Below are 26,708 nucleotides of genomic sequence, written 5' to 3' on the forward strand. Positions count from 1 at the left end.
GATACTGCTAGTCACCCTCCTAAAAAAAGGCCCTAGGAATAAAGATGGGCAAACACTGAAAGAGGAACAAGAACCTCGGGAGAACCGTCATTTTGACGGACTGCACTCTACCCGCCAACGATAGTGGCACCATGTCCCACCTTTTAAATTCCTCCTCCATCTGCTCCACAAGCCTGGTAAAGTTAAGCTTATGGAGAGTCCCCCAACTCCTGGCCACCTGCACCCCCAGGTATCTGAAACTCTTCACTGCCCTCTTAAACGGGAGCCTCCCAATTCCCCCCTCCTGATCACCCGGGTGTACTACAAATACCTCACACTTGCCCAGATTTAACTTGTAGCCCGAGAAGCTCCCAAACTCAGTCAACAGCTCCATCACCCCCGGCATTCCCCCCTCTGGGTCCGCCACATACAACAGCAGGTCATCCGCATACAGCGATACCCTATGTTCTTCCCTACCCCGCACCAGGCCCCTCCACCTCCCCGACTCCCTCAGCGCCAAAGCCTAAGGTTCTATCGCCAGTGCAAAAAGCAAAGGGGATAGAGGGCACTCCTGCCTGGTCCCACGGTAGAGCCTGAAGTACTCTGATCTCCTTCCATTGGTAACTACACTCGCCATTGGTGCCTCGTAGAGCAACCTCACCCATTTGATGAACCCCTCCCCGAATTCGAACCTCTTCAGCACCTCTCACAGGTACCCCCACTCAACTCTATCAAACGCCTTCTCTGCATCCAGCGCCACCACTATCTCCGCCTCCCCCTCCACCGCCGGCATTATAATAACATTTAACAATCTCTGCACATTCGTGTTAAGCTGTCTTCCCGTGACAAATCCTGTCTGATCCTCGTGTATCACCCCTGGCACACAGTCCTCTATCCTGGTGGCCAGGACCTTCGCCAGCAACTTAGCATCAACATTGAGGAGCGAGATTGGCCTGTATGATCCACACTGCAAGGGGTCCTTATCCCGCATCAGGATCAGAGAGATCAGCGCCTGTGACATCGTCGGGGGCAAAGCCCCTCCCCCTCCCATGCCTCATTGAAGGCTCGCACCAACAGGGGGCCCACCAGATCCGCATACTTTTTATAGAATTCCACCGGGAACCCATCCGACCCCGGTGCCTTACCTGACTGCATTTGACCAATCCCCCTGACTAGCTCCTCCAACTCTATCGGTGCCCCCAGCCCCTCCACCAGCTCCTCTTGCACCTTTGGGAAACGTAGCCTGTTCATGAAGCTCTCCATTACCCCCCCACCCCACCCCCACTGGTGGCTCCGACTGGTACAGTTCCTCGTAAAAGTCCCTAAAGACCCTATTCACCTCTGCCCCCTTCTGCACCACATTCCCACCCTTATCCGTCACTCCACCAATTTCCCTAGCCGCATCTCGCCTGCAGAGCTGATGCGCCAACACCCTGCTCGCCTTCTCCCCATACTCCTATACCGCGCCTTGCGCCCTCCTCCACTGTGTCTCCACCTTTCTGGTAGTCAACAAGTCGAACTTGGCCTGCAAACTACGCCGTTCCCCCAGCAGCCCCTCCTCCGGGGCCTCCGCGTACCTCCTATCCATGTCCAGGAGCTCCCCCACCTGTCTCTCCCTCTCCCTCCTCTCCCTCCTTTCCCTATGGGCCCGGATGGAAATCAGCTCCCCCGGATCACTGCTTTCAGAGCCTCCCAGACCATCCCCGCCCGGACCTCCCCCGTGTCGTTGGTCTCAAGATACCCCTCAATACTTCCCCGGACCCTCCTACACACCACCTCATCAGCCAGCATCCCCACATCCAGGCGCCACAGCGGGCGTTGGTCCCGCGCGCCTCCCATCTCCAGATCGACCCAATGCGGAGCATGGTCTGAGATTGCTATGGCCGAGTACTCTGCATCCTGCACCTTCGGGATCAATCCCCTGCTCAAGACGAAAAAATCTATTCGGGAGTAAACTGAGATTTGTTTTTAGGTGTATTGTTATCCTGCATTATCACCGATCCAAATGGCGAGCTTCGTATCGAATGGAAGAAATTGAATGCTGGCACACATTTGGTATATTTTGAAAACAAACTTCGAGGTATGGTTTAATTTTATATAATTATTTCTAGATAAATGGCTATAGGGTGAGCATGTTGTGCTGATTTTTGTTTTGAATAGCCGGTACACTAGAGTAACAAAACAAGCATGTCCTGCCCCATGCCAACCTTGTTTAATAGAATTCTGTTATGTTGTAAAGGGACATATAGCGTATATAATACAATTCAACCCTATATTTGGAAGCAAATTGAATCAAGGCTCAAGGATGGCAAATGTTCAACACAGTTAAAGGAAAAGAATTGAAAAAGACAATTATCATCTTAGTTTTGATATTGCAATACAAGGTGAATTTTGTAAACATTTACAATCTTCAGGAACTTGTAAAAGTAGCTTATACTTGAGAATTGTATTTGTCTTTGTTTGAAAATCTCTGCATAGATGAAAGGAAAGGTAGGTAATGTGTTGTATGTAGATTTCAAAAGACAGTTGTCAAAACGTCACCATACAGATATGAATAGTATAGTAAAGTATGTAGTATTAGATTGTAGCTGCAAAAATAAAGCAATGGCTGTGGAACTAAATCCCTGCATAGATGAAAGGAAAGGTAGGTAGTAGATTTCAAAAGACGGTTGACAAAATGTCACCATACACATATGAATATTAATGTATGTAGTATTAAGTTGTAGCTGCAAAAATAAAGCAATGGCTGTGGAACTAAAAATGAGTAGAGGATAATGGATATTTTTAGATTGGAATGTAAATACTAGTGCCTCAGGAATCTTTGGAATTATTTTTCCATCTATGTAAATGATTGGAACAAAGATTAAAAAAGGAATAATTTTTAAGTTTAATATCAAATTGCAAACTGGAATATAAATTAATTTAGACATACTATAGTCTTGTGTACAAATTTAAACATATTGATTAAATGCAGAGGTTCAGGTGGTGAGCTGTGGGCCTGTAGTAATGGGTGGAGACGATGCTCTGGCTTTGTGGAGGGAAGGAAGGCTGGGATTTGCTTTGATTGAAAAATTGCTGGGACTTCTATAACAATTGGGGGAATCTGGCCAGTTGGGGAGCCAAGGCCAACTTGGGCTATGGAACGAGGGAGAGGTAGTGGAAGTGTGGGGAGTACTCTCCTTCCCCCACAAGGAATTCAAAGATGGTAGAATTTTAAAACTTACCAAGGCCTCTTTGTCATTCAGCTGGCGAATTTGATTTTCTCCATTTGGAGAGATTCCGAGAGGTCGGACAGCCAGTCTACAGCTTTGGGTGGTGCTGCTGACCGCCAGCCAAACAGGATTCTACGGCGGGCGATCAGGGAGGCAAAGGGAAAGGTGTCTGCCCTCCTCCCCAGGAATAGGTATGGCTGGTCTGAAACCCCGAAGACCGCCACTTTCGGGCATGGCTCCACCCTCATCCCCACTACTTTGGACATTGCCTCGAAGAAGGCTGTACAGTACCCTGAAAGTCTGGTGCAAGATCAGAACATGTGGGCGTGGTTGGCCGGGCCCCCTTGGCACCGTTCACATCTACCCTCCACCTCCGGGAAGAACCTACTCATACGGGTTCTTGTTAAGTGGGCTCTCTGCACCACTTTTAGCTGCGTCAGGCCGAGCCTTGCGCACGTGCCGGTGGAGTTGACCCTGTGCAGTGCTTCGCTCCAGAGTCCCCACCCTATCTCAATCCCCAGGTCCTCCTCCCATTTCTTTCTTGTGTCCAGTACGGTGTCGGCCCTTTCTCTCAGTCGGTCATATCTGTCACTACAGTTTCCTATGTCTAGTATGCTTGCGTCCAGTAGTTCTTCCAGTGTTGCGATTCTGCCATCCGTGTATAGGTCCCTGACTGTCAGTGTCCCTCTGTCCTGCCCCCACCTTTTGAAGGTAGCGTCTGTCAGTGCTGGTGTGAACCTATGGTTGTTGCAGATGGGAGCATTGTCTGACATTTTGGTCAGGCCAAATTGCTGCCGTAGCTGGTTACAGGATTGGAGGGTGGCTATCGCCACCATGCTGCTGGAGTGTTTTTTGGGTGGGGATGTCCGGAGGGAGGTCCCCATGCAGGAGGCCTCTTCCGTACGCACCCACTCAGCTTCTGGCTCCTTCATCTATCCCCTTATTCGCTCGCCTGTCGCTGCCCAGTGGTAGAATTGTAGGTTTGGGAGGGCTAGCCCCCCCCCCCCCCTTGGATTTTGTGTTTTGTAGGACCTCCTTTGGGATCCTACCATTCCCCCCCCCCCCCCCCCCCCCCCCCCCATACGAAAGCCATGATCAGTTTGTCCAGCTCTTTGAAAAAGGCCTTGGAGATGTGGATCGGAATGGATCTAAGTAGGAAGAGATACCTGGGCAGTACGTTCATTTTGATCGTCTGGACTCTCCCCGTGAGTGAGAGTGTGTTCCATCTTTGCAGGTCCTTTTTTACTTCCTCCGTCAGACTGGTGAGGTTCCATTTGTGTTTCCCTTTCCAGTCAAGGGCTATTTGGACCCCCAGGTAGCGGAATTTGTGTCGGGCCTGTTTAAACGGCAGCCCCTTTAGTGCTGCCCCCCCCCCCTTTGCGGGTGTACTGGGAAGATCTCACTTTTGCTCATGTTGAGTTTGTAGCCCAAGAAGGTGCCAAACACTTTCAGGAGCGCGATGATTCCGTCCATGCTGCTCTGTGGGTTCGAAATGTAGAGGAGCAGGTAACCTGCATAGAGTGAGACTCTGTGCTTTCTGCCTCCCCTTCGGATCCCCCTCCAGCTTTTTGCTGCTCTGAGTGCGATTGCTAGTGGTTTGATAGCTAGTGCGAACAGCAGCGGGGACAGTGGGCATCCTTGTCTGGTGCCCCTGTGCAGCTGGAAGTATCGGGAGTTTTGTATTGTTGGTCCGTACATGGGAGCGTTGTATAGGAGCTTTACCCAGGAGGTGAACCCTGTTCCAAGCCCGAACCGCTCCAGTACCTCTGAGGTATTTCCATTCGACTCTGTCGAAGGCCTTTTGTGCATCTAGGGGGATGATCACCTCTGGTGTTCTCTCCCCGGAGGGGGTCATTATCACGTTCAGCAGGCGCCTGATGTTCGAGGTAAGGTGTCTACCTTTGACAAAGCTTGTCTGGTCCTCTGCCACCACCTCAGGTACACAGTCTTCTAGCCTTTTGGCTAGGACTTTGGCCAGTATTTTGGCGTCTGCATTCAGCAGTGAGATGGGTCTGTATGACCCACAGTCTGTTGGGTCTTTGTCTTTCTTAGGTATCAGCGAGATTGAGGCCTGTGCTAGCGTGGGTGGCATTGTGCCCCTAGCTAGCGAGTCTGTGAACATCTCCCGCAGGTGCGGGACCAGTGCTGTCGCAAATGTTTTGTAGAAGTCCGCCGGGAATCCGTCTGGACCCGGCGCCTTCCGCACCTGCATGGAGCTAATGCTCTCCATGATCTCTCCCAGTGCTAGTGGTGCTTCCAGGTCCCGTTTTCTGCCCTCTCCCACGACAGGAATGTCCAGTCCATCAAGGAACCATTTAACCATTTCATCCCGGACTCTCCCATTGCGGGCTCTGAGGTGTACAGCCCTTGGTAGAAGGCCTTGAAGGTTTTGTTAATCTTTTCTGGTTCTGTTTCTAACGTGCCTCTGGTATCCCTGATTTGTGCAATTTCTCTGGTGGCTGCCTGCTTTCTCAGCTGGTGTTCCAACAGGCGGCTGGCTTTGTTTCTGTGTTCGTATAGGGTCCCACGTGCCTGGCGGAGTTGGTGCACTGCTTTCCTGGTGGAGAGCAGGTCAAAGTTCCTTTGTAGCTCTTTCCTCTCCGCCAGGAGCTCTACAGTCGGGGCCTCGGAGTATTTACGGTCTACCTCCAGTATGGAGTAGACCAGCTGCTGCCGAGCCGCCCTTTCCTCCTTATCTCTTTGCGCTTTGAAAGCGATGATTTCCCCTCTTAGTACGGCCTTTGGCACTTCCCAGAATGTGGAGGGTGAGACCTCCCCCCATTCTGGTTGTTCTCTGTGTACTCTGCTGTGGCCCGCGATATCCTTTCGTTGAAGGCCTTGTCAGCTAGTAAGGCACCGTCCAACCTCCATGTGGGGCGTTGGGCCCTGCCCGTCTCTAGCCGCACGTCCATGTAATGTGGAGCGTGGTCTGATATCACAATTGCGGAGTATTCCACTTTGTCTATCCCCGGAAGCACCGTTTTCCCCATCATAAAGAAGTCAATTCTGGTGTATACGTTGTGTACTGGGGTGAAGGAGAATTCCTTCTCCCCCTGGTGGGCGAACCTCCAGGGGTCCACTGCTCCCACCTGCTCCATAAAGTGACCTGAGTTCCCTTGCCATGCTTGAGGTTTTCCTCGTTTTGGGGTTTGATCTGTCTGTTGAAGTCCCCCCCCCGCCCCATGATTAGTCGATGCGTCGCTATGTCTGGGATTTCTTCCATGGTGTTCTTGATGAAGCTTGTGTCGTCCCAGTTGGGTGCGTACACATTAACTAGTACTACTGGTGCCCCATCCAGGACCCCGCTGACCATGAAGAACTGTCCTCCCCGGTCCGTAACCATCTTTGTCGCTCTAAACATCGTCCTCTTGCTGATCAATATCGCCAACCCACTGGCCCTTGTCCCATAGCAGGAATGGTAGGTTTGTCCCACCCAGCCCTTTCTTACCCGCAGTCGGTCCTGCTCTCCGGTGTGTCTCTTGGAGGAAGACTATGTCGGCCCTCCTATTTCTTAGGTAGGTGAGGACTCTGGATCTCTTCACTGGGCCGTTGAGTCCCCTTATGTTCCAGGTGACTATCCTGGTGGGGGGCTTCTGCCCCCTCACTCCTATGGGATTAACCGTACTTACCTGATGGACGCGCCCCGGCCCTCCGGGGTTTCCTTTTGTTTGGGGGCCGTCCAGGATGGCCACTGTCACTGCTCTCCATGCGGTCGGGTCCCTGCGCTCCGGGGTTTCCCTTTGTCCCAGGGGCACCCGACATGGTCGCCCACTGTGCGTCCGCCCACTGTGCGTCCGCCATGTGGGTAGTTCCCTGCACTGTGGTCTCCCTTTGCCCAGAGACCGTACTGGGTGGGTGTTTGCAGCGATTCCTTGTTTCGAGCCCTTGGTTGTGGCACTTTGTAGCCCTATTCCTTTTCTAGCCTTGTTTGTCCTTCCTTCCCTGTGTGCCCCCCCCCCCCCCCCCGTTCTCTCCCTTTTCCCCCCTCTCCCGTATACCCCTCCTTTGTCCCTCTTTCCCCTGTTCCTGTCCCCGTTTGCGCTCCCGTCTCTGTTGGGTGGTTCCCCCTTGCCTGGCGCCTTCCCCCCTGTTGGGGGCGCGCTGCGGCCCTGCTTTGTTGCATGCCCCCGGCGCTAGCTTTCCTGCTAGTACGGTGGCCCCCCCTCTCGGGAGTTACTGTCTTGCTTCTCCCCTGCTTTACCTCTGCGGTTTTCTGCCTGCTCTTCCCCTATCCTACCCTGCTCTCCCTTCTCCGCTACACTCGTTCCCTCGTGCTGGGGCCTGGCCTCTCACCTGAAGGAGTCCATCGGGCAGTGGTTTACTCTTTGTTCAGGGTGCTCTTGCCGTGGCGGGGGCGGGGGGCCTGGCGTTGCCTCAACCCCCCCCCCCCGTGTCGGCATGTTGTTGCCCCTTACCAGGGGCCCCTAATTTCTATCCTCGCTGGTAGTTTTCCAGCCCATGTTCCTCGACAAACTTGTTTGCTTCGGCGGGGGCTGTAAAGAAGTATGTGACCCAGAGTTTCGCTGGATACAGCATACCAAAACGTACGTTGCTCTTGTGAAGAGCTGCTTTCGTTCTATTGAACTCTGCCCGTCTCCTGGCTAGGTCTGCCCCAATGTCCTCGTAAATTCTAATGGCGTGGTCTTCCCATTTGCAGATAATATTTTTCCTGGCCCAGCGCAGGATTGTTTCCCTGTCTTGGTACCGGTGCGGTTTAGATATAACTGCTCTCGGGTGGTCCCCTGCCTTGTTCTTCGGGTGCAGCGACCGGTGTGCTCTGTCCATTTCTGGTGGTTTGGGAAAGGTTTTCCTCCCCACTAATTTGGCCAGCATCTCGGCCACGTATGTCACGGGGTTTCTACCCTCGATCCCCTCTGGCAGGCCCACTATCCTGACATTTTGCCTTCTCGAGCGGTTTTCCTGGTTGTCCACTCTGCCCTTCAGGCTCCCCTGTGTTGTGCCACCTCCCTCTCCAGGGCCATGATCCGGTCACTCATGTCAGTCGCTGCTTTCTCCAGCTCCTTAATGGTCGCCTCTTGGGCTTCCAGTTTCTCCCCTTGGGCGTCCAATTTCTCCTCTGCTCTGCCCAGGGTGTGCTGAACCTCCGTTAGGGCCTTGGCCATTACTACCTGCACTGCGGCCTCTATGTCTGCCCTAGCCTCTGCCTTGTTTACCTACTGATGTTCCCTCAGTGCATCGGCAAAGGCTACCTTCCAGTTCCAGCTTCCCCCCTGGCCCCGAGGGAGAGTGCACCTGTCTGCCCAGCTCTTTTTGATTCGCTGATACTTCCGTTCTGCCGCTTCGTGTGCTGATTAGTTCGTCTGAGCTGGCTCGCCCATTGCCCCATTTGCCTCTGGTGCCCCTTCTACCTCTGCTTTGGCTCCCTTCTGGCATTTGTTTCCCCCCCCTCTTCCCTTTCTTTTTTTTCCTCTTTTTTTTTTTTGTTTCTTCCCGTTTTCTTTCCCCCTCCCTTCTCTCCTTTACCACTTTATTTTTCCTCTTTTATAAAACTCTTCTCAGGTGAACTAGTTTTGGGTGAGAAAAAACATAGTGCAAAAAGAAAAAAATTCTCTCTCTTCCCCCGCCCCCTCCAACCTCTTTAAAAGTTTTCTTTTCAGAGTTTAGTTTTTGCAAAAGTTCTTTTTTCCTCCCTTTTCCCTCACTCACCCAGAGTCGAGTGAGAGACTGAGAGAGACTTCTGGTCGGGAGTCCCTCCTTGTTCCTGCCTTGTGGTGGTCGCTGTGGGTGGGGTGGGGGGGGGGGGGGGGGGGGTCGTCCCCGCTGCTTGTTCCGGGACGCCGCTCGTCGCACCCTGCGCTCTCCTGCTGGGGGGGGTATTGCCACTGCCGCCGGATTGCTCCGCTCCCGAGGGCCCAGTTCCCCATCTCCCGATTTCGCAGGACTTAAAACAAATTTTCTATGGAGACCACCTGAAAAAGCCTCGACTTCGTGGACCTGCGGGAGCCCTTTTTTTCTGCGACCGCTCTGCTCACGAGCGCCACCAGAAGACCCAGGAGGGAGATCTAATGGTAGTTGAAATCATGCCCATCATCTTTAGCTGTGCCGCAAAGTCCACTCACGTCATAATCTCATTGTGGTACCTGATCATTGCAATTTTGCCATCCCCTAATTGGCTTTTGAGGTTTACGGTCCCAAATCCTTCCTATCGTAAACAATCGTCTTATGTTCACCTCCATATAATGTTATGGGTTGTCTCAGGCAATATTATCTAAATGTGGGGAGACTTCAGGGTGCTCCGATGCAGACGGATCTGGGTGTCCTCATGCATGGGTCACATAAAATGAGCGTGCAGGTGCAGTGGATAATGAGGAAAGCAAATGGAATGTTGCCATTTGTAGCAAAAGGAATTGAGTATAAAGGTACAAAAGTGTTGTTGCACCTATGCATGGCATTGGTAAGACCGCACCTGGTGTATTGTGCACAGTTTTGGTCCCCTTATTTGACTAAATATGTAGCGGTATTGGAGGCAGTTCAGAGGAGGTTCACGAGATTGAATCCAGAGATGAAGGGTTTGTTGTATGAGTAGAGATTGAGCAGTTTAGGCCTATACTCTACAGTTTAGAAGAATGAGGGGCGATCAAATCAGAGATATACATGATGATAAAAGGTATGGATAAAGTAGACGCGGAGCAGATGCGTCCTCTTGTGAGGCATTCTAAAACGAGAGGTCATGATCTTAGAATAAGAGGTAGAAAATTTAAATGAAGAGTTGAGGAAAAACTACTTCTCCCAAAGGGTTGTGAATCTGTGGAATTTGCTACCCCGAGTGCGGTGGATGCAGGGACAGTAAATTTAAGGAGGAGTTCGGCAGATTTTTTTTATTGATAATAGGTTGAAGGGTTATGGAGAATGGGCAGGACCTGGAGTTGAGGTCAGGATGGGATCAGCCATGATCACATTGAAGGTGTTTAGGCTTGGGAGGCTAAATTGCCTACTCCTGCTCCTAGGTCATGTATTCTCAGGAGAAGATGCTCTTACTGAATTTGCAATCCAGCTCTTGGTCTGTGGCATTGTAGGTAGCAGATGAGGAACATCTCAACCATGATGGAATGACGGGGCAGACTGGATGGGCCAAATGGCCTAATTCTGCTCCGATATCTTATGAACTTGCTGATAAATCGGCTCATCCATGTCATTGTCACCTCCAGGTATTATTCTTTCATTGCACTCCGAGTAGTCCTTTCGATAATTTCAACTCAGCCAGAACTCCTCTACCCATGTCAGTGTATCAACTTATACTTGAACATCACCCTTTGCTTGCTTGCATTGGTACCTGGCCAACAACATCTCAATTAGAATTAGCATCATGATGAGCTATCTGCATGGCCTTCCCTCCCTCTCGTGCACCCCACTCACAACGTACCCAAGTTCTGCATTCTACTTTTGCGAACTCTGATTTCTTGTGCATCTTGCAATCATTGGTGCCCATATCTTCCAACTGTGTAGGCCTGAAACTCTGAAATCCCCTGACATAGTGATTCTACCTCTTTCCTTACGCCTTTGGTTTACCAATTCTTTAGTCACCCCATCCTTTGGCTTGATGTTTGTCTTTGATTATGATGCTATGAGGTGTCTTAGGACACCCTAGGTCTGTTCAAGATGCTTTATGAAAGTGAGTTATTGGATAATTTTTTTAAATTTTCTGTTTTTAGGAGACTTGGCTGATCGGGCAGAGTTCAGGGGAGGATCTATATATATATACAATGTGACTCGGAAAGATACAGCAGTATATCGCTGTGAAGTGGTACGCAAGGAAAAGGGATATTTGGGGGATGTTGCTGTTAATCTAACAGTGCAAGGTACCTTTCTTAATGTGCATGATCAGATTGTTTATGTATTTTTCCCTCGCTGATTTTCTTCTTTGTTCCTGTGTCCACGTGAGAGATTTTCAGATTTTAACCTTTAAAATGGAATCCTCCTTTTCTCCTCATCGCCCCGCCCCAGCTCAGCCACCGTCAAAACATTTTTAACCTCAGATTTATAGATTTTTTTTGTGCCATGAGATTAAGGATTATGGAGTCAAAATGGGTATATGGAGTAAGATATAGATCAGCCATGATCTAAATGAACAGTAGAAGGGGCTGAATGGCTTATTCATTTCTATTGTTATATTTTCCATTGTTTTAGAAATACTTCTCAAAAGTTTTCCTCAGACCCTGTATCCTGGGTTTAGGCTTTACTTTGTCTTGAACTTGAATTCTAATCATTCGCTCAGCTATCCTTATTCATAAGCAAACTCATTAGGTTTATGATTGTTACTGCCAAACTGTACCATAGCCACTTTGTTAATGCACCTTGGAGGATTACACTTCCTATTGTAGTTCAAGGCTGTCATGTTCTGTTGAGTTTACAGGAACAAAAACAGAAAATGCTGGACATTCATAGCAGATCTGACAGCAGTTGTGGAGAAAATAATGGAGCTAATTATTTGAGTCTGGATGACTCTTTGTCAAAGCCAGAGAGAATTAGAAATAGGATGGGAAATTTTGGCAATCCTGAGAATAACCAGCCTTGATGATTTGAAAAGAAGTATCTGTTTGCAAATGTCTCTAAGTTTATTGAAGAACATCCAACACTACTTTTGGGTGGTGGAATTAAATATCAGCATTTTTTTGATTGCTAATAAAACTAATCACTTTAAAGACACATTATTGCTCTCTGCTTGTTCAGAATTGGCAGGTGACTTAAAATGCTGGAGTTGGGAAGCTAAGTATCCATTGTTTGGAACATTAGACTTGGAGAGTGTTCTTATGGATGAGATGGGGATAGACCATGACTCTGGATCTGGATCTTGCATATCTCGTGCACCACAGAAGAGGCAAAATCTCAGATTGTTTTATTAAATGTAAAACTGGACACACAGTATAATACAACACATGGACGAAACTGAGATGACTAAGTATTCATGAAACGAGAGTAAGAAGAAAAACAACCTTTTTTGGTAATGCTGCTGAAGGGGATTCATTTTGTTATCTAATCAATTTTTTAGTTGCCTATCAATGTTAATGTTGCGATGAATGTAAGAAATTATTATATTTTATATTTGTTGCCGTTAATGTTATTAAAAAACATGGGTAGGCTACATATCTCGTATGCCTGCTAAAGCTGTTATTAAGGTGTTGTAAAAGTGAGGTAATCCAAGATTTTGCAGGGGGAGTGTTCTGCTGATAGATTTGCGATGCATTTACTTGTTAACCTAGAGCTGGTTAATGGAAGATTGTTTTGGTTTGCATGTCCCTGGGGTATAGATAATTTGAGAGATTTTTTATTCGGTCCTGGTTAAACAGATCATAGGATATCTTGTGCGAGGAGACCAAAGGATGCCTTATGCTTTGGGTACAGATTATGTAATTAAGGGGAGGAACCAGATCTGTCTGTAGTTGCAGTTTGCCATACGATTTTAGTCTGACAAGGAAGTGTCTTTCAGTTGGTCCTGAAAGGTCCTCTTGAAGGTCTTTGCACAGAGAAAAGCAAGTAAAACCTGATTATTTATAAGTGGCATTTGAACTATATTGGTTTACTTAATGGAATATTTAGTGGCAGATTTAGGAGGTATGTTAGTTTCTTACTTACTTTATTCAGAACTGTTAAGTGTAAAGCTATTCCTTTGTTAATGTGAATAACTCTGTTTAAATTAAAATTTATTTTCAACATAACACTTGCCCAATAGGTATCTTTATTACTCCTGCAGTACAGCAACCTTTCCTCAGTTTTACAAATTGCAAATAGTTGGGCTCTCATCTGGAATCCTGATAATTCGAAACCTAAATTCTTGTAGTTCTTTGCTATCTTGTGATATGATCTTGAATATCAAGCAAGTTTTATACTATTTGTCAATGCATTTTCCTTTGTTGCCAACTTTTCGTAAAGGGAGCTTATGATTGCATAATTTTGAATACATTGTCTGCAGCATTGTCTGCTGTCAATTGATGAATGGTACATCATAAATCTGGGCTGAATTGTGTACAAATCTGTTTAGATCCAAATCCTATGCATGCATCTGTAATGCATTAATGTATGATCTACTATAGGTGATATAAATTGAGTAACATGATGGACAGGAGCAAAATCTTGCTGAAATTAATGCCTTTTGCATTGTACTTATACCAAGTATGCATGCTGCACGAGCTGTACATTCAATCTTATCGTACCCTGCCTAACACTGTTTATTTTCCCCACAGTGAAACCAATTACACCAAAATGTGCTGTGCCTAAATCAGTGCCAGTTGGGAAGACTGCAGTTTTGTCTTGCAATGAACCTGAAGGTTATCCTCCATCCACGTATACTTGGTACAGAAATGGTGACATTCTCCCAGGTGACCCAAAATCCAATCCAAAATTTCTTAACTCTTCTTATAAAATAGACTCCAATACAGGAACTCTGGTAAATGTTCAGTGTCTTTATATGAGTATTACTAACCTGCTAACTTGCCTCATACATAATCACGCTCAAAGTCTTTTGGGGGATTATAAGTGACTGACTTTGTGGGAAATGTTTGTAAACCTTCTTTTATTAGGAAGGGAAAATAAATAATGTCATCGTATTCTAAATTGAAGTTATACACATTGATGAAATCTGGCCTTGCATATTAAACAAATGAATACACTTGTCATTGTTTTATTTCCAAGATGCCAGTTCTTTAAAATGTAATTTAGCTTTGTTGTGTAATTTATACTGACATGATGACCCTCTATCTTGGTGAGTTGCATGTTAGTATGTTAAATATCAATTTAATTCGGGCCGTTGTCTGGAATTTTGAATATTGCGGCATAGCTTGGGTTGGCAACTCTGGATACATTCCTGGAAGTTTAATCATATACACTCCTACTGCCAATTGAACTGCTCAGTCAAACAATGTTTTATCCCTATTTTAGTTAACGTGCCTGTTTCTGATGTTCTGCTTGGTTGCTTGCAGTTGTATTCAGGCAATAATTAATTCCTGGAGACTCCAAGGCAAGCTTAGATATGTCATCCTGTCTCAAAGTAGCTTTAAACTATCAACCATGACATTTCACTTTCTAATTTTATATTTTAGTTTCTTTGTGTTCTAACTCATGAAAAGCATGGATTCCTGACCAGAATCTCACAGGATGGAGCTTCATGGCTTGATGCTTTTATTTTACTAATAAATTGCCTGAAGCATTACCAGTCAGTTGGTAAATGAACAAAGAACAAAGAGCATTACAGCGCAGTACAGGCCATTCGGCCTTCGATGTTGTGCCGACCTGTGAAACCACTCTAAAGCCCATCTACACAATTCCCTTATCATCCATATGTCTATCCAATGACCATTTGAATGCCCTTAGTGTTGGCGAGTCCACTACTGTTGCAGGCAGGGCATTCCACGCCCTTACTACTCTCTGAGTAAAGAACCTACCTCTGACATCTGTCCTATATCTATCTCCCCTCAATTTAAAGCTATGTCCCCTCGTACTAGACATCACCATCCGAGGAAAAAGGCTCTCACTGTCCACCCTATCTAATCCTCTGATCATCTTGTATGCCTCAATTAAGTCACCTCTTAACCTTCTTCTCCCTAACAAAAACAGCCTCAAGTCCCTCAGCCTTCCCTCATAAGATCTTCCCTCCATACCAGGCAACATTCTGGTAAATTTCCTCTGCACCCTTTCCAATGCTTCCACATCCTTCCTATAATGCGGCGACCAGAATTGCACGCAATACTCCAAAGGCGGCCGCACCAGAGTTTTGTACAGCTGCAACATGACCTCATGGCTCCGAAACTCAATCCCTCTACCGATAAAAGCTAACACACCGTACGCCTTCTTAACAACCCTCTCAGCCTGGGTGGCAACTTTCAGGGATCTATGTACATGGACACCGAGATCTCTCTGCTCATCCACACTACCAAGAATCTTACCATTAGCCCAGTACTCTGTCTTCCTGTTATTCCTTCCAAAATGAATCACCTCACACTTTTCTGCATTAAACTCCATTTGTCACCTCTCAGCCAGCTCTGCAGCTTATTTATGTCCCTCTGTAACTTGTAACATCCTTCCGCACTGTCCACAACTCCACCTTTAGTGTCATCTGCAAATTTACTCACCCATCCTTCTACGCCCTCCTCCAGGAACAGGCCCGTCGGCCCTCCAAGCCTGCACTGACCATGCTGCCCGTCTGAACTAAAAACCCCTATTCTGCCGGGGACCATATCCCTCGATTCCCATCCTGTTCATGTATTTGTCAAGACACCACTTAGAAGTCACTATCATATCTGCTTCCACTACCTCCCCCAGCGGCGAGTTCCTGGCACCCACTACCCTCTATGTATAAAAAAAAAAAACTTGCCTCGTATATCTCCTTTTAAACCTTGCCCCTCGCATATTAAATGTATGCCCCCTAACAATTGACTCTTCCACCCTGGGAAAAGGCTCCAGACTATCCACTCTGTCCATGCCCCTCAATCTTTTAGACTTCTATCAGGTCACCCCTCCACCTCCGTCGTACCAGTAAGAACAAACCAAGTTTCTCCAATCTCATAGCTAATGCCCTTCATACCAGGCAAACAACATCCTGGTAAATCTTTTCTGTACCCTCTCCAAAGCCGCCTCCTGGTAGTGTGGTGACTAGAATTGAACACTATATTCCAAGTGCAGCCTAACTAAGGTTCTATAGAGCTGCAACATGACTTGCCTATTTTTTAAATTCAATGCCCTAGCCGATGAATGCAAGCATGCCGTATGCCTTCTTGACTCCCTTCTCCTCCTGCGTTGCCACGTTCAGTGACCTGTGTACCTGTACATTCAGATCCCTCTGCCTATCAATAGTCTTACGGGTTCTGCCATTCACTGTGCATTTCCCGTCTGAATTAGACCTTCCAAAATGAATTACCTCATATTTGTCTGGATTAAACTCCCATCTGCCATCTCTCCACCCAAGTCTCCAACCAATCGAGATCCTGCTGTATTCTCTGAAGGTCCTCATCGCTATCCTCAATTTCACCAACCTTTGTGTCGTCCACAAACTTACTAATCAAACCAGTTACATTTCCTCCAGATCTTATTCCAAACAGTCACAGGCCTCTATTCAGAAACGCACCCTTCCATTGCTACCCTCTGTTTTCTATGACTGAGCCAGTCATTTTTCATTCACAACACGATGGTGGAGTTGGGAAAAACTCATCAGAAACTCCAGACAATCTGGTTCCCACAACCAGCCTACTTTGTGATCTTTAACTTGAATGGGAAATGCTGACTACACAATTTACAATGGCAACTGTTGAAAGAGAAGTGTTGTTTCTTATTGTGGTATTTGATCAGGTTTATGGAGAGAAAGCATAATTTCTGTTCAAGCTTTCCAATACTAAAATTTACAACGGCAGTAGTCAGCAATTTGGAAAGACAGCTCTCTCACACAGCAGTAGATCATGGGTTCTCATCAGTGCTAATCCAGTAAGTGAACTAGTATAGCCCAACGTGGTATTGCTGGGTGACAGAGGCTAATTGCCTCTTCCAAAGAGAAGAAAATTTGAGGGAATTAAACAGATCCCCTTTTACATAGTGTAGGTTAGATGGCCTTTAGTTTTTTTTTTTCCATGTCGGTGCAACATCGAGGGCCGAAGGGCCTGTACTGCGCTGTATCGTTCTATGTTCTATGTACATACCTCCTGTGGTCTGTTTCACACCATGAGCAAAGAAGTATGTTATTGGTATGCCCACTTGTTTTTAACTGGTGGGTGATGCATAACACAATGTGGAACATACTGCCTCCTTTTCTTGTTGTATTATTACTTCTGGTGTCGCACAAGGGTCTGTCTTGACCCCCGCCAATTTCTCATCTACATGCTGCCCTTTGGTGTCAATAACTTAAAGACAAGCTTGTGTTTACTTATATGCTAACAACACCCAGTTCTACCTCACTACCACCTACGTTGATGTTGCCAAATTATCTGTCTGATTATTTAACATCCAGTGATGAACATACATTTCTCCCATTTAAATCTTAGGATGACTGAAGCCAGTATTTTACAGCTCTGCTCCAAACTCTGTTCCCTCACTGCCAACTCCATTCCTCTCCCTGGCAACTGAGATTAAGCCAGTCTGTTTGCAACCTTTGATGTCACATTGGATCTTGATTGATCTTTAGACCTTATTTATGTCATCACTAAGACCGCATGTATCCGCCTCTGCAACATCATGTGACTCCACCCTTGCCTCAGTTTATTTTCTGAAAACCCTCATCCATGATTTCAATCCCTCAAATTGTCTATTCTATAGCTGATCTTCTCCATTCTAGCCTCAACACACATATAAAACATTGCACATTGCCCATGACTTAACATACAGCAAGCCTGGTTTTCCCCCCCTCACCCTTGTGCTCCCAGTCAAGCATCAAGATCTACGTCATAGTCATAGATGTTTACAACATGTAAACAGGCCCTTCGGCCCAACTTGTCCATGCTGCCTAGTTTCTATCAGAAAGCTAGTCCTACTTGCCCGCATTTAGCCCCTATCCCTTTATATCCACCCTGCCCATGTAACTGTCGACTATCTACCTTAATAAAGCTCCTGATTATTTTATAGACATCCAAAAGTTCACCCCTAAGCCTCCTACGCTCCAGGGAAAAAAGGCCCAGCCTATCTAGCCTCTCCTTATAACTCAGACCATCCAAGTTCTGGTAGCATCCTCGTAAATCTCATCTGTACTCTTTCTAGTTTAACAATATCCTTCCTATAATAGGGTGACCAGAACTGAACACCGTATTCCATGTGTGGTCTTACCAATGTCTTGTACAACTTCAATAATATATTATTGACCAATAATATCGTATCTTGATATTATAATGCCCTTGTTTTTAAATCCCTCCTTGACCGCGTGTCTTCCTATCTCTAATCCCCACCCCACAACCCCCCCAATTCTGACTTCCTGTGCATCCCTGATTTTAATTGCTCCAACATTAGCTATGCCTTCAGGTGCCTAGGTCCAAAGCTCTGAAAAACATTTGCTACATCTCTCCACTTCCTTTAAGATACTGCTTAAAACCTCCATCTTTGACCAAACTTTCTAATTCTCCTCATGTGGCCAAGTGACATACTTAATTTTATAACCCTCCTGTGAAGTGCATTGGGACATTTCATCACGTTAAAGGCACTACATAAATACAAGTTGTTGTTGAACAAGTAGTTTTCAGAAAGAATCTTGCTCATCAAGAAAAATGAACTATTAAGTCGGTAAATTTATGATTTTATTTGCCAGCGCTTTAGTGTCATCTCAAAGCTGGACATTGGAGAATACTACTGTGTTGCAGAAAATAATGCTGGGCATGCAAAGTGTGAACCTCAACGTATGGAAGTCTGTAAGTTGCCCATATTTGTTTTAGTATTCTGGTCAATTGTAAGGTAGCAGGCTGTTAAGTATTTTGATGAGGAAATCACAAGTTTATTTTATAATTTTGGCTAATTTTCTTTTGTAACTTGAGCGTCAGTCCTGGCTCATTGCCTGCACTTGTCAAGTTGTGGGCTTGAATCCAAATCAATGTTTTTGAGTATATAATCCAGGTTGACATTTTGGTGCAGTACACAGGGAGTGTTCAACTGTCACGGATGCTCTTAAACCAAGGTTGTATCTATCTTGCTGAATGACAAAGATCCCATGACATTATCATTTTTAAAAAAGCACCAAATAACATTGCATCAAATGATACAAATATTGAGTAAAGTAGACCAGTAAATCAATTCACTTACATATGCCAATCAGTGGGCACTGGACGGTGCAGAAAATATTGACTTGCACTAAATTCATCCATTTTCTGTCATGACATCCTGGGATAGTGTGTGGTAAATCCCAGCCCCATGTGACCCAGAGTCTCAACACAGGTGACATTAGATTTATTTAAAATACCCAAGCTCCTTTGTTGAGCCCAATGAACTACAGTCACCAGGTTTGTAACTTTAAAACACAAGTAACCGTTTATTATGTACAGTGTTATAATTAAATGGACAAAAAATGTCACTGCCAATTTAGTACCCCTTTCGAAAACCACCTCCCCTTCCTAACTATAGCATGGGCCAGGGTTTAGAAAACTCTAAAGTATATCATGGAGTTCACCTGACCTACAACTGTTTATTGATTTTGGTTACAAAGAGCACAAGAGCCTGCCTTTTAGGTGTTACTGAAGAGGTCTTGGACGCTTTTAGACAAAAAAACAAACTTTATTCTACGAATTTAGTTAACATTTTTATAAACACACACGGTAAGCATTTTTATCAGCTACAAACATAAAGACCCCACATAGCTCCAGTAATCTATGTATAACCCTTAATAAATTCCCCCTTTAACTATTCCAATTTAATAACAAGATCCAAGTAAAAACCAGTACCCCCTTTTTAAAGGTGTGGCCTGGCACATGGCACTCATGACTTGGTATTGATACTCTTGTTTCCTTTCCAAACAGCAGGTTTGAATTCTTTCCAGAGAGCAATTATCTCTTTTAAGGTATCAAGCAATCTGGAAATAGCTTTAAAATGAAGATAGAGAAACCCTTCTTTTCAACCTGTGCAGTACAAACCAATTCAAACTCAAAGCGAAAGAAAACTCAGAGCCATAGCCAGCTCCCAACTCAAACGAAAGTAAAAACTCAGAGCCACAGCCCAGCTCCATCCACACAATGACATCACTGAAGCCATGTGATAAGACAAAACATTTCTTAAAGGAGACTGACATGACAATATTTACAACAGACAAACAACGCAGAGCGGAAAGGGTGGTGGAAAGAGAAAGAACGTATAAATAAAAGGATAAGGATCTTTGATGCACTTGAATGACTTCCAGTTGCTGTCTTTCTGAAGTTCAGGCTTTCGTTTTGGTACTACGTCTTTCTAGGCTTGAGATGGTTTTCTCTGACAAGGTTGTCTACCTTCTCTGCCGACTCAGCATCATTAAAGGTTCATAGCAAAGAGTGTGCCAGGCACACTCTGCTTTCAAAACAATAGAGCAGTTCTTTCACTTCAGCGAGCAGGAGGGATAGAGGGCTGGATTCTCTTGCCCCGCCTGCTGCAAGGACGCCAAGGGCGAGTCCCATACAATGGAGAACTCCAATGACGTCAGGTTGGATTCCTCGGTTACCGGACAAATGTGGCCGAAGAATCCCGCCCGGTCAGTTCTTTTCACTTCCAAAGTCTAAACACTTCTGTTCAGTTCTCTTAGAAAGCATCAAACAGGAACCAATCACAGACTGTTTTCAAGAAGAACACAGGGCGAGATTCTCTGCAAATGCGGAGAGTCGTAAAGGCTGCCGTGAAACTGGCCGTGTTTCACGGCAGCCTTCACGTCCGTTCCCGGGACCCGATTCTCTCTCTTTCTTCCCCCCCCCCCCCCCCCAAAATCGGGGCTAGGAGTGGGATCACGGCATTGCGGCCTTAACAACCGTCGTTAAGGCTGCGTGCCAAGATGACCCGCGGCCGGCTCCAACCCGCGCATGCGCGGGTGACGTCATCACGCCATTGACGGAATCCGCGTATGCGCGGTTCCGCATTTCTCCACCGCCGCCCGACATGATGTGGCGGCTTGATCTTGGCGGGCGGCGGAGGGGAAATAGTGCGTCCCTTTTGGACGCAGGCCCGACGATCGGTGGGCACCGATCGCGGGCCTGTCCCCTCCCGAGCACAACGGTGGTGCTCCCGCCCCAAACGGGCCTCTGGATGCCCCAAACGGGCATCCAGCGCCCGTTTTTACGACGGCAGCAAGCAGGTGTGTTTGCTGCCGTGAAAAAACGGGTGTAAAGGCCCTGCCGCTCGGCCCAGGAGAATCACCGCTCGCCGTAAAAAATGGTGTCGGGAGGCTCTCCCGCTATTCTCCCAACCTGCGTGGGCAGCGGAGAATCGCGCCCACTGTATTGTGCTAACCTAATGGTTGCCAGTTAACCAATTGGACCGACTCCCTCCAAAACTGGTTCCTAAGATCCACTCAGTGCTGAAGAGTCTGGCTTCTCCTTTCCAAAATACAAAACCTGGGAATAGTGCCCTGGCAAGCACACTGTTCCAACTTTGAAGAGACTTCAGCTTAAAGGTACATCCTGATTATGGTTCCACGGACCAAAAGCATCAAATAAAATAAATAGGAACAAAGGAAATAAACAGGAAGGACTCTTACAATTCTATTATTATCTATTCCGTGATTAAATTGTTGAACAAGTAACAGTATTCTCTTTCAAAGTACATTAACAATGACTGACAGTTTTTCAATGCTGAAATCATCTTGCTCCTTTTGATATGCTGACTGGAATTTCTAATGTTAAAGACCCATAGTAAATAATGTTAACTCTAAATCAAATAGCTGAGCTATTCATTTTTTCCAAAGCATATGTAAGCATGAGTTGCATTATAAAGCAACTGAGTAGCAGTGCAGACAAGTATTGCCTTTCGTGGTCTGATGGTAAGGGTGAAATTTAGGTGTCATGAATTGTAATGATTCTTCATAGTAAATTGAAATCCAGTGCAAAAGTACTGGTTGACTGCTTCCCCAATTTCTCTCCCACTTCCTGCTTGCTATCAAGTTGCCCTGTGCTGTATCTTGTATTTTGTGACAAATTCTGTAAACTAAAATATTGCTGCAAAAGTATTGTATTTAACTGTTTCTAAATGCAATTGCTGAGTGATTATTTGCAATGTGTACACTTTGTAATATTCTTGTTATCCTACAGATGATATCAATATCGCTGCGATCATTGGTGGTGTTCTTGTTGTAATCATTGTTCTAATGATTATAACCATCGTCATCAGGCTTGCATATAAACGAGGATACTTCGCAAGTAAGTCAGCTTTATTCTAAAAAGTAACCAGCTTCTGAAGAGACCTCTGGTTCCAGCAGTCGAGGGAAAGATATTTATTGATGTAATGTGGTTTTTAAAGAACACAAATAATCAATGAAAAATAGTTGCATGCTAATGTTCTAATGGCATGATCTGTGGCCAGCAGTAAGCGAATTGGAGGTAATGTGGTTTGTACCATGCTACCAAATAAATATTCTACTGTTTCCTATTTGTACACTGTTAAAATATGAAAGCATATTGTATCCAGGCAAGCATGGCTCAGTAGTAGGTAATCTTTCATCTAGAAAGGCCACTGTGCAATACTATGGGCGGAACATTGGCGTGAGCCCCCCCGAACGTGGAGTTGGCCTGCCATTGGCCGGCAGCGTGATCTTCCGGTATCGCTGATGCCAATGGGGTTTTCCGTTGTTTGGAGCCTCCGCCGTCGGGGAACCCACCAGCTGCCTAAAACTCATTGATAACGGCTGGAAAATCTCTTCCCCCCCCCCCCCCCCCCCCCCCCCCCATTTTCATTGCTTATGATGATAGAACACTTGTAGCATGCTAAGATGTAGTACGCATCAGAAGTTATTGTAGTGTTCATTTTTCATTTCATTCTCATTTTAATCTTGCCTTTTTTAATTGTATTATTAGTGATAATTTCTTTTAAATGCTGTTTTCTTTCCCTACCCCAGAGAAACGACCTCCAAAAGGGTGAGTTGCTTATTTTTGGAACCTTCCTTAACCTATAATAGACATCTATCTGTACGCTAGAAATAGTTTTGTCCTAACATCCAAGGGTAACGTTTTGAGCAGTGGCACATCAACAGTAGCTGTAATTTGATACAACATGGGAAGGCATTTGATCTCTCATGCCTCTTTGGCAGAATGCCAAAATTCTGAATGAGCTCTATTGTCCATTCCCCATAGCCTTGTACATTACTTCTCTTCAAGTATTTCTGCAATTCCTCCTGAAAGAGAAATCTCATTCCTTCAACTTTGAACAGGCAATTAGGGAAATGACTGTAATCAAAGTAGAAACTAAAAGACCAATTCAACAAAGGGAGTTGCAGTCACTGGGAATTCACCATGGAAAATGGAAACTATACAATCCATGATTTTCAACTCATTGAAATGAATGATCATATATTTGTGATTTCCTGAAATTGCCTTCCCACTTAGTTTACAATAAGATGACATGCAGCTTCAGATGATGGCTGATGTCTTATAACCAGGTCAGTTCGGAGATCCTAAATCTTACAATGATTCCAGAACAGTCTATTGAAGAAATATTATCATGATTTTAATATACATCATTTTTTATTTATATCATTAATTTTGGGTAAAGTAATTTTAACTTGGATGTATTTAAATATCCAGACCTTGTAGTTGAGCATTTAATTAGATTATAATGTTTTGATAATTACCAGGGCTTAACTATAATTCAATGCAAAGCAGTAAAGCATTTATTTTTATTTTTTCAGTTACCAAGCTTCCTCAAAAGCAGATGATGTTGATTATGTTAGATCAGATCCTGTGGACAATGAGGTAAGATGAACATTGATAACCGTGGCAAAGGGACTGGATGTAATGGGGAAAGTTCATTCACTTTAGATATTTCCAAAAGTACATTCTGAGCATTAATCCGAAGATTCTGCTGATATAGATCCACTAGTATGCTGTGGCATCTTGTTTAATGAAACCATATTGCAATGTTTAAGAAACAAATGGGTTGAACTCCATAAAATACAGTTCAGCCTCTGACCTGTGAATGTTTCTCTGTTCAACTGTATGACAATTTTTTGTATAATGTTCAATATAACTCCTTCCTTCCCTCCGTTACAGGGAGACTTCCGACACAAATCATCTTTTGTTATCTGAAAGAGGAGAAGACCAGAGAAGTGAAGACAACAGGAAAATACCTCTTAAAGGAACTCAAAACCAGTAGTGAATATAAATATTTGTTATTTTATGGGCCACAAATCTATAAAAGGTTAATACCAGTCTTGTAATATGAAATGACTATTTTGCCAAAGCTGTTGACTGCAATTTTCTGCCACTAAACAGTTTTTTATTCAATATTCATTTTTGATAATATATTACCTTGGTGCTCATAACGAGATCCTCTAATAATCTGCTGCTGTAATATATGGCTGAGTCCTAAAATCTGATTCAGAAACGTAATTCACATATTTTGGTTTACTGCTTCTTGACCAGTTTCAATATATCAAAATTTAAACTGTAGACTCAAATAATGTCTCACAAAAAAAACAATTTATCCATAATCGGTTCAAGGCTTTGATCCATAAAATGGATGTATGAAATCATCAGGGTGAAGAATGTGTAAGCTGATTTTTTTGTTGAGACCGATCCAGGTCCCGTATTTATTTGAAATTGTTAAAGTTTATTTTATGTAAATTTGTACAGAATATTCCCAAAACATCACTTAAAAGGATTCATTAACCTGCAACTCTCAGTATTTCTCTCCTTTAACCAGAGAAATTACTCTTGCATGTAGAAAAAATAGAAGTTTAAGAGATCATGGGATAGAAGTGTTTTCCAAGCTTCTTTGTTTCATGAGTTGCTGTAGTTCATCCTGTTTAATAGTAAGCTAAATGCAGCAATACTTCATGGCTTCAAACCAATTTGCCTGCCGTAATGAAATTGCCTGGCCCAGCCAGGAAAGCAGCCATTGAATAAAACTTCAAACAAAGGATACTTAAATAATATTATGTTTATTTTGAGGTAATAATATTCCTTGTTCACAAGTGATATTTCTAACCTATTGCATTTCTAAAGATTTATATTTAAATATCATTGCTTGATATTGAGAATTTTTACATTTTGAAAAAGCAGAGGTTTTGACTTAAAAACAAAATGGTGGAAAAACTCAGTAAATTTGGCAGTTTGTGGAGTGAGAAACTGAGTGAAGGTTTGGGGTCCAACATGACTTGTATGTTAAGAGGTAGTATCCCATCCCATGCTTTTTAATTGAAGGAAGAGGGTTGAGACAAATACAATCGAGTAATGTAAAACACTGGTTGGTAAAAAACCAACATCCTTAATGGTGTGTTCTACCCTCAAGTTTGCATTAGATTTGTTTTGGAATAAAAATGTTGTTTTTGATGTCCGTTTTGCTGATCAGTATAAAGATTGAACTTGCATCACTTCATTTGAGTAAGATTGTAATGACATATTAGGGAGCTGATGTGATTTCCTGCAGTAGTCCATTCATTGCTGTAATCTGAATTTAAATTAATCTGATGGCTGTTCAGTATCCTTTTATTTGCCCCATTGTTTTTCAGGTTAATTGAATATTTTTTCACTTCAATTAGGCCCCAAACACAATTACATCTGGGGCATAAACCTTTTTACGGGATGGAGAAAAATGCCAACATTGAATCAATACAAACTTTTCATTCAACAGTTCTGTAAATTCAGATCAATCTATAAGCAGAACAAGCAAACAAAAAATTCTGGAATTAAGAAACTTGTGTGAATCTGTTACTTTCCATGCTTTCCAAAAAAAAACAGATGAAAAGCATGTACTTATCTATTGTCACTCACTGTCCAAGTAATGGTTAATAACAAACCTTTTTGGTCTCAAAAGCACAATTCAGAGTGAGCTTTCGCTGTCCTCTTTGGACTTAAGTTTGAAAAAATTTTCACAAGCTTTGCTGCCATTAACTTTAACAGAAGAGCATTAAGCCTGTTAATCGTGAACCTTTCTGTTGATAAACAATTGCAGCAGGTTGTCAAGCATGTTCAATGCAAGTAAAAGGGTTTACTTCCAATAAATGTCCTATATTCAATAGTCTCTGCCATATGATACAGATCAAACATTAAAAAGGCAAAAGGAAAAATGTTCTCTTTTGTAATACAGGAAATATGGCAGCCAATTTGTCAGCATCTGGGTTCCATAAAATGCAGTGAGATTACTAGGTAATCTGTTTGCCAGTGTTGGATAATGCATTAGTATTAGCCAGGACCGAGAACTCCTTTTCTTTAAATAGTGCCATGGGATCTTCCAATGTAGATGGGTGGATAGGGCCTTGGCTTAACAGTATTTTTGACAGTGCAGCACTTTTACTTCTGCACCAGTGCCAGCCTAGACTATTAACACAAGTTGCTGGAGTGCGACTTGAACCAGTGAACTTTTAATTACACAAGTCTTTAGCACAAATGCAATATTAATATGATGAAACAAAATGGATCTGGTTGTATGAGATTTCAGTAATTCCAATTAACAGTTTAATATTTTTGACAAATATTCCATCACTAAACATGTTTAATAGCATTCAGTGATTCCTCATTTGTAGTTATTGCACTCAATTTTGTAAAATAGTACTGGGTGATGTGTGTCTGTTTTAGATATGTTTATACCTTAGCTACAACAAACCGAATATTTCCTTTGTGAGAAGTTGGTCTCCGTGTTGATGTGTAGATAATTAAGAGAAATTGTGAAGAGATGTAATCAATTGTGGCAAGCTCTTAACTCAATTCACTGAAGCATGGAAGTATAGATGTTGATCTTCATTGCTATTTAAATATGCACAAAGGTAGTCCCAGAAGATCAGGTTTTTTTTTTGTCCAGTGCTCAGATGTAGTAAAATCTTGGTACATAAGAACATGTTGATTGCATCCCAAAATGCAGCCACTTCCCAGAGAGAAGCTACCTCAGGCCACACTGTGGAAGCACATGGCTTTAAATGGGCAAAAAATAGTTGAC

At 44.3% G+C, this 26,708-nt stretch overlaps 1 protein-coding gene across 1 annotated transcript in view; it reads left to right on the forward strand.

The window, feature by feature from the left end:
• jam3b (junctional adhesion molecule 3b) overlaps positions 1-25,148 on the forward strand; it is a 79,591-nt gene extending 54,443 nt beyond the window's left edge. The window contains exons 3-10 of the mRNA XM_038778975.1: positions 1,952-2,059; positions 10,865-11,011; positions 13,394-13,596; positions 18,427-18,526; positions 21,872-21,979; positions 22,675-22,693; positions 23,464-23,527; positions 23,825-25,148. Of these exons, the coding sequence (XP_038634903.1) occupies positions 1,952-2,059; positions 10,865-11,011; positions 13,394-13,596; positions 18,427-18,526; positions 21,872-21,979; positions 22,675-22,693; positions 23,464-23,527; positions 23,825-23,860 (785 nt within the window). The 3' untranslated portion in view covers positions 23,861-25,148. The remainder of the gene's footprint in view (positions 1-1,951; positions 2,060-10,864; positions 11,012-13,393; positions 13,597-18,426; positions 18,527-21,871; positions 21,980-22,674; positions 22,694-23,463; positions 23,528-23,824) is intronic.
• The last annotated feature ends 1,560 nt before the right edge of the window (positions 25,149-26,708 follow it).

Source organism: Scyliorhinus canicula, chromosome 19, assembly GCF_902713615.1.
Source record: "Scyliorhinus canicula chromosome 19, sScyCan1.1, whole genome shotgun sequence".
In the NCBI taxonomy this organism is placed as follows: domain Eukaryota; kingdom Metazoa; phylum Chordata; class Chondrichthyes; order Carcharhiniformes; family Scyliorhinidae; genus Scyliorhinus; species Scyliorhinus canicula.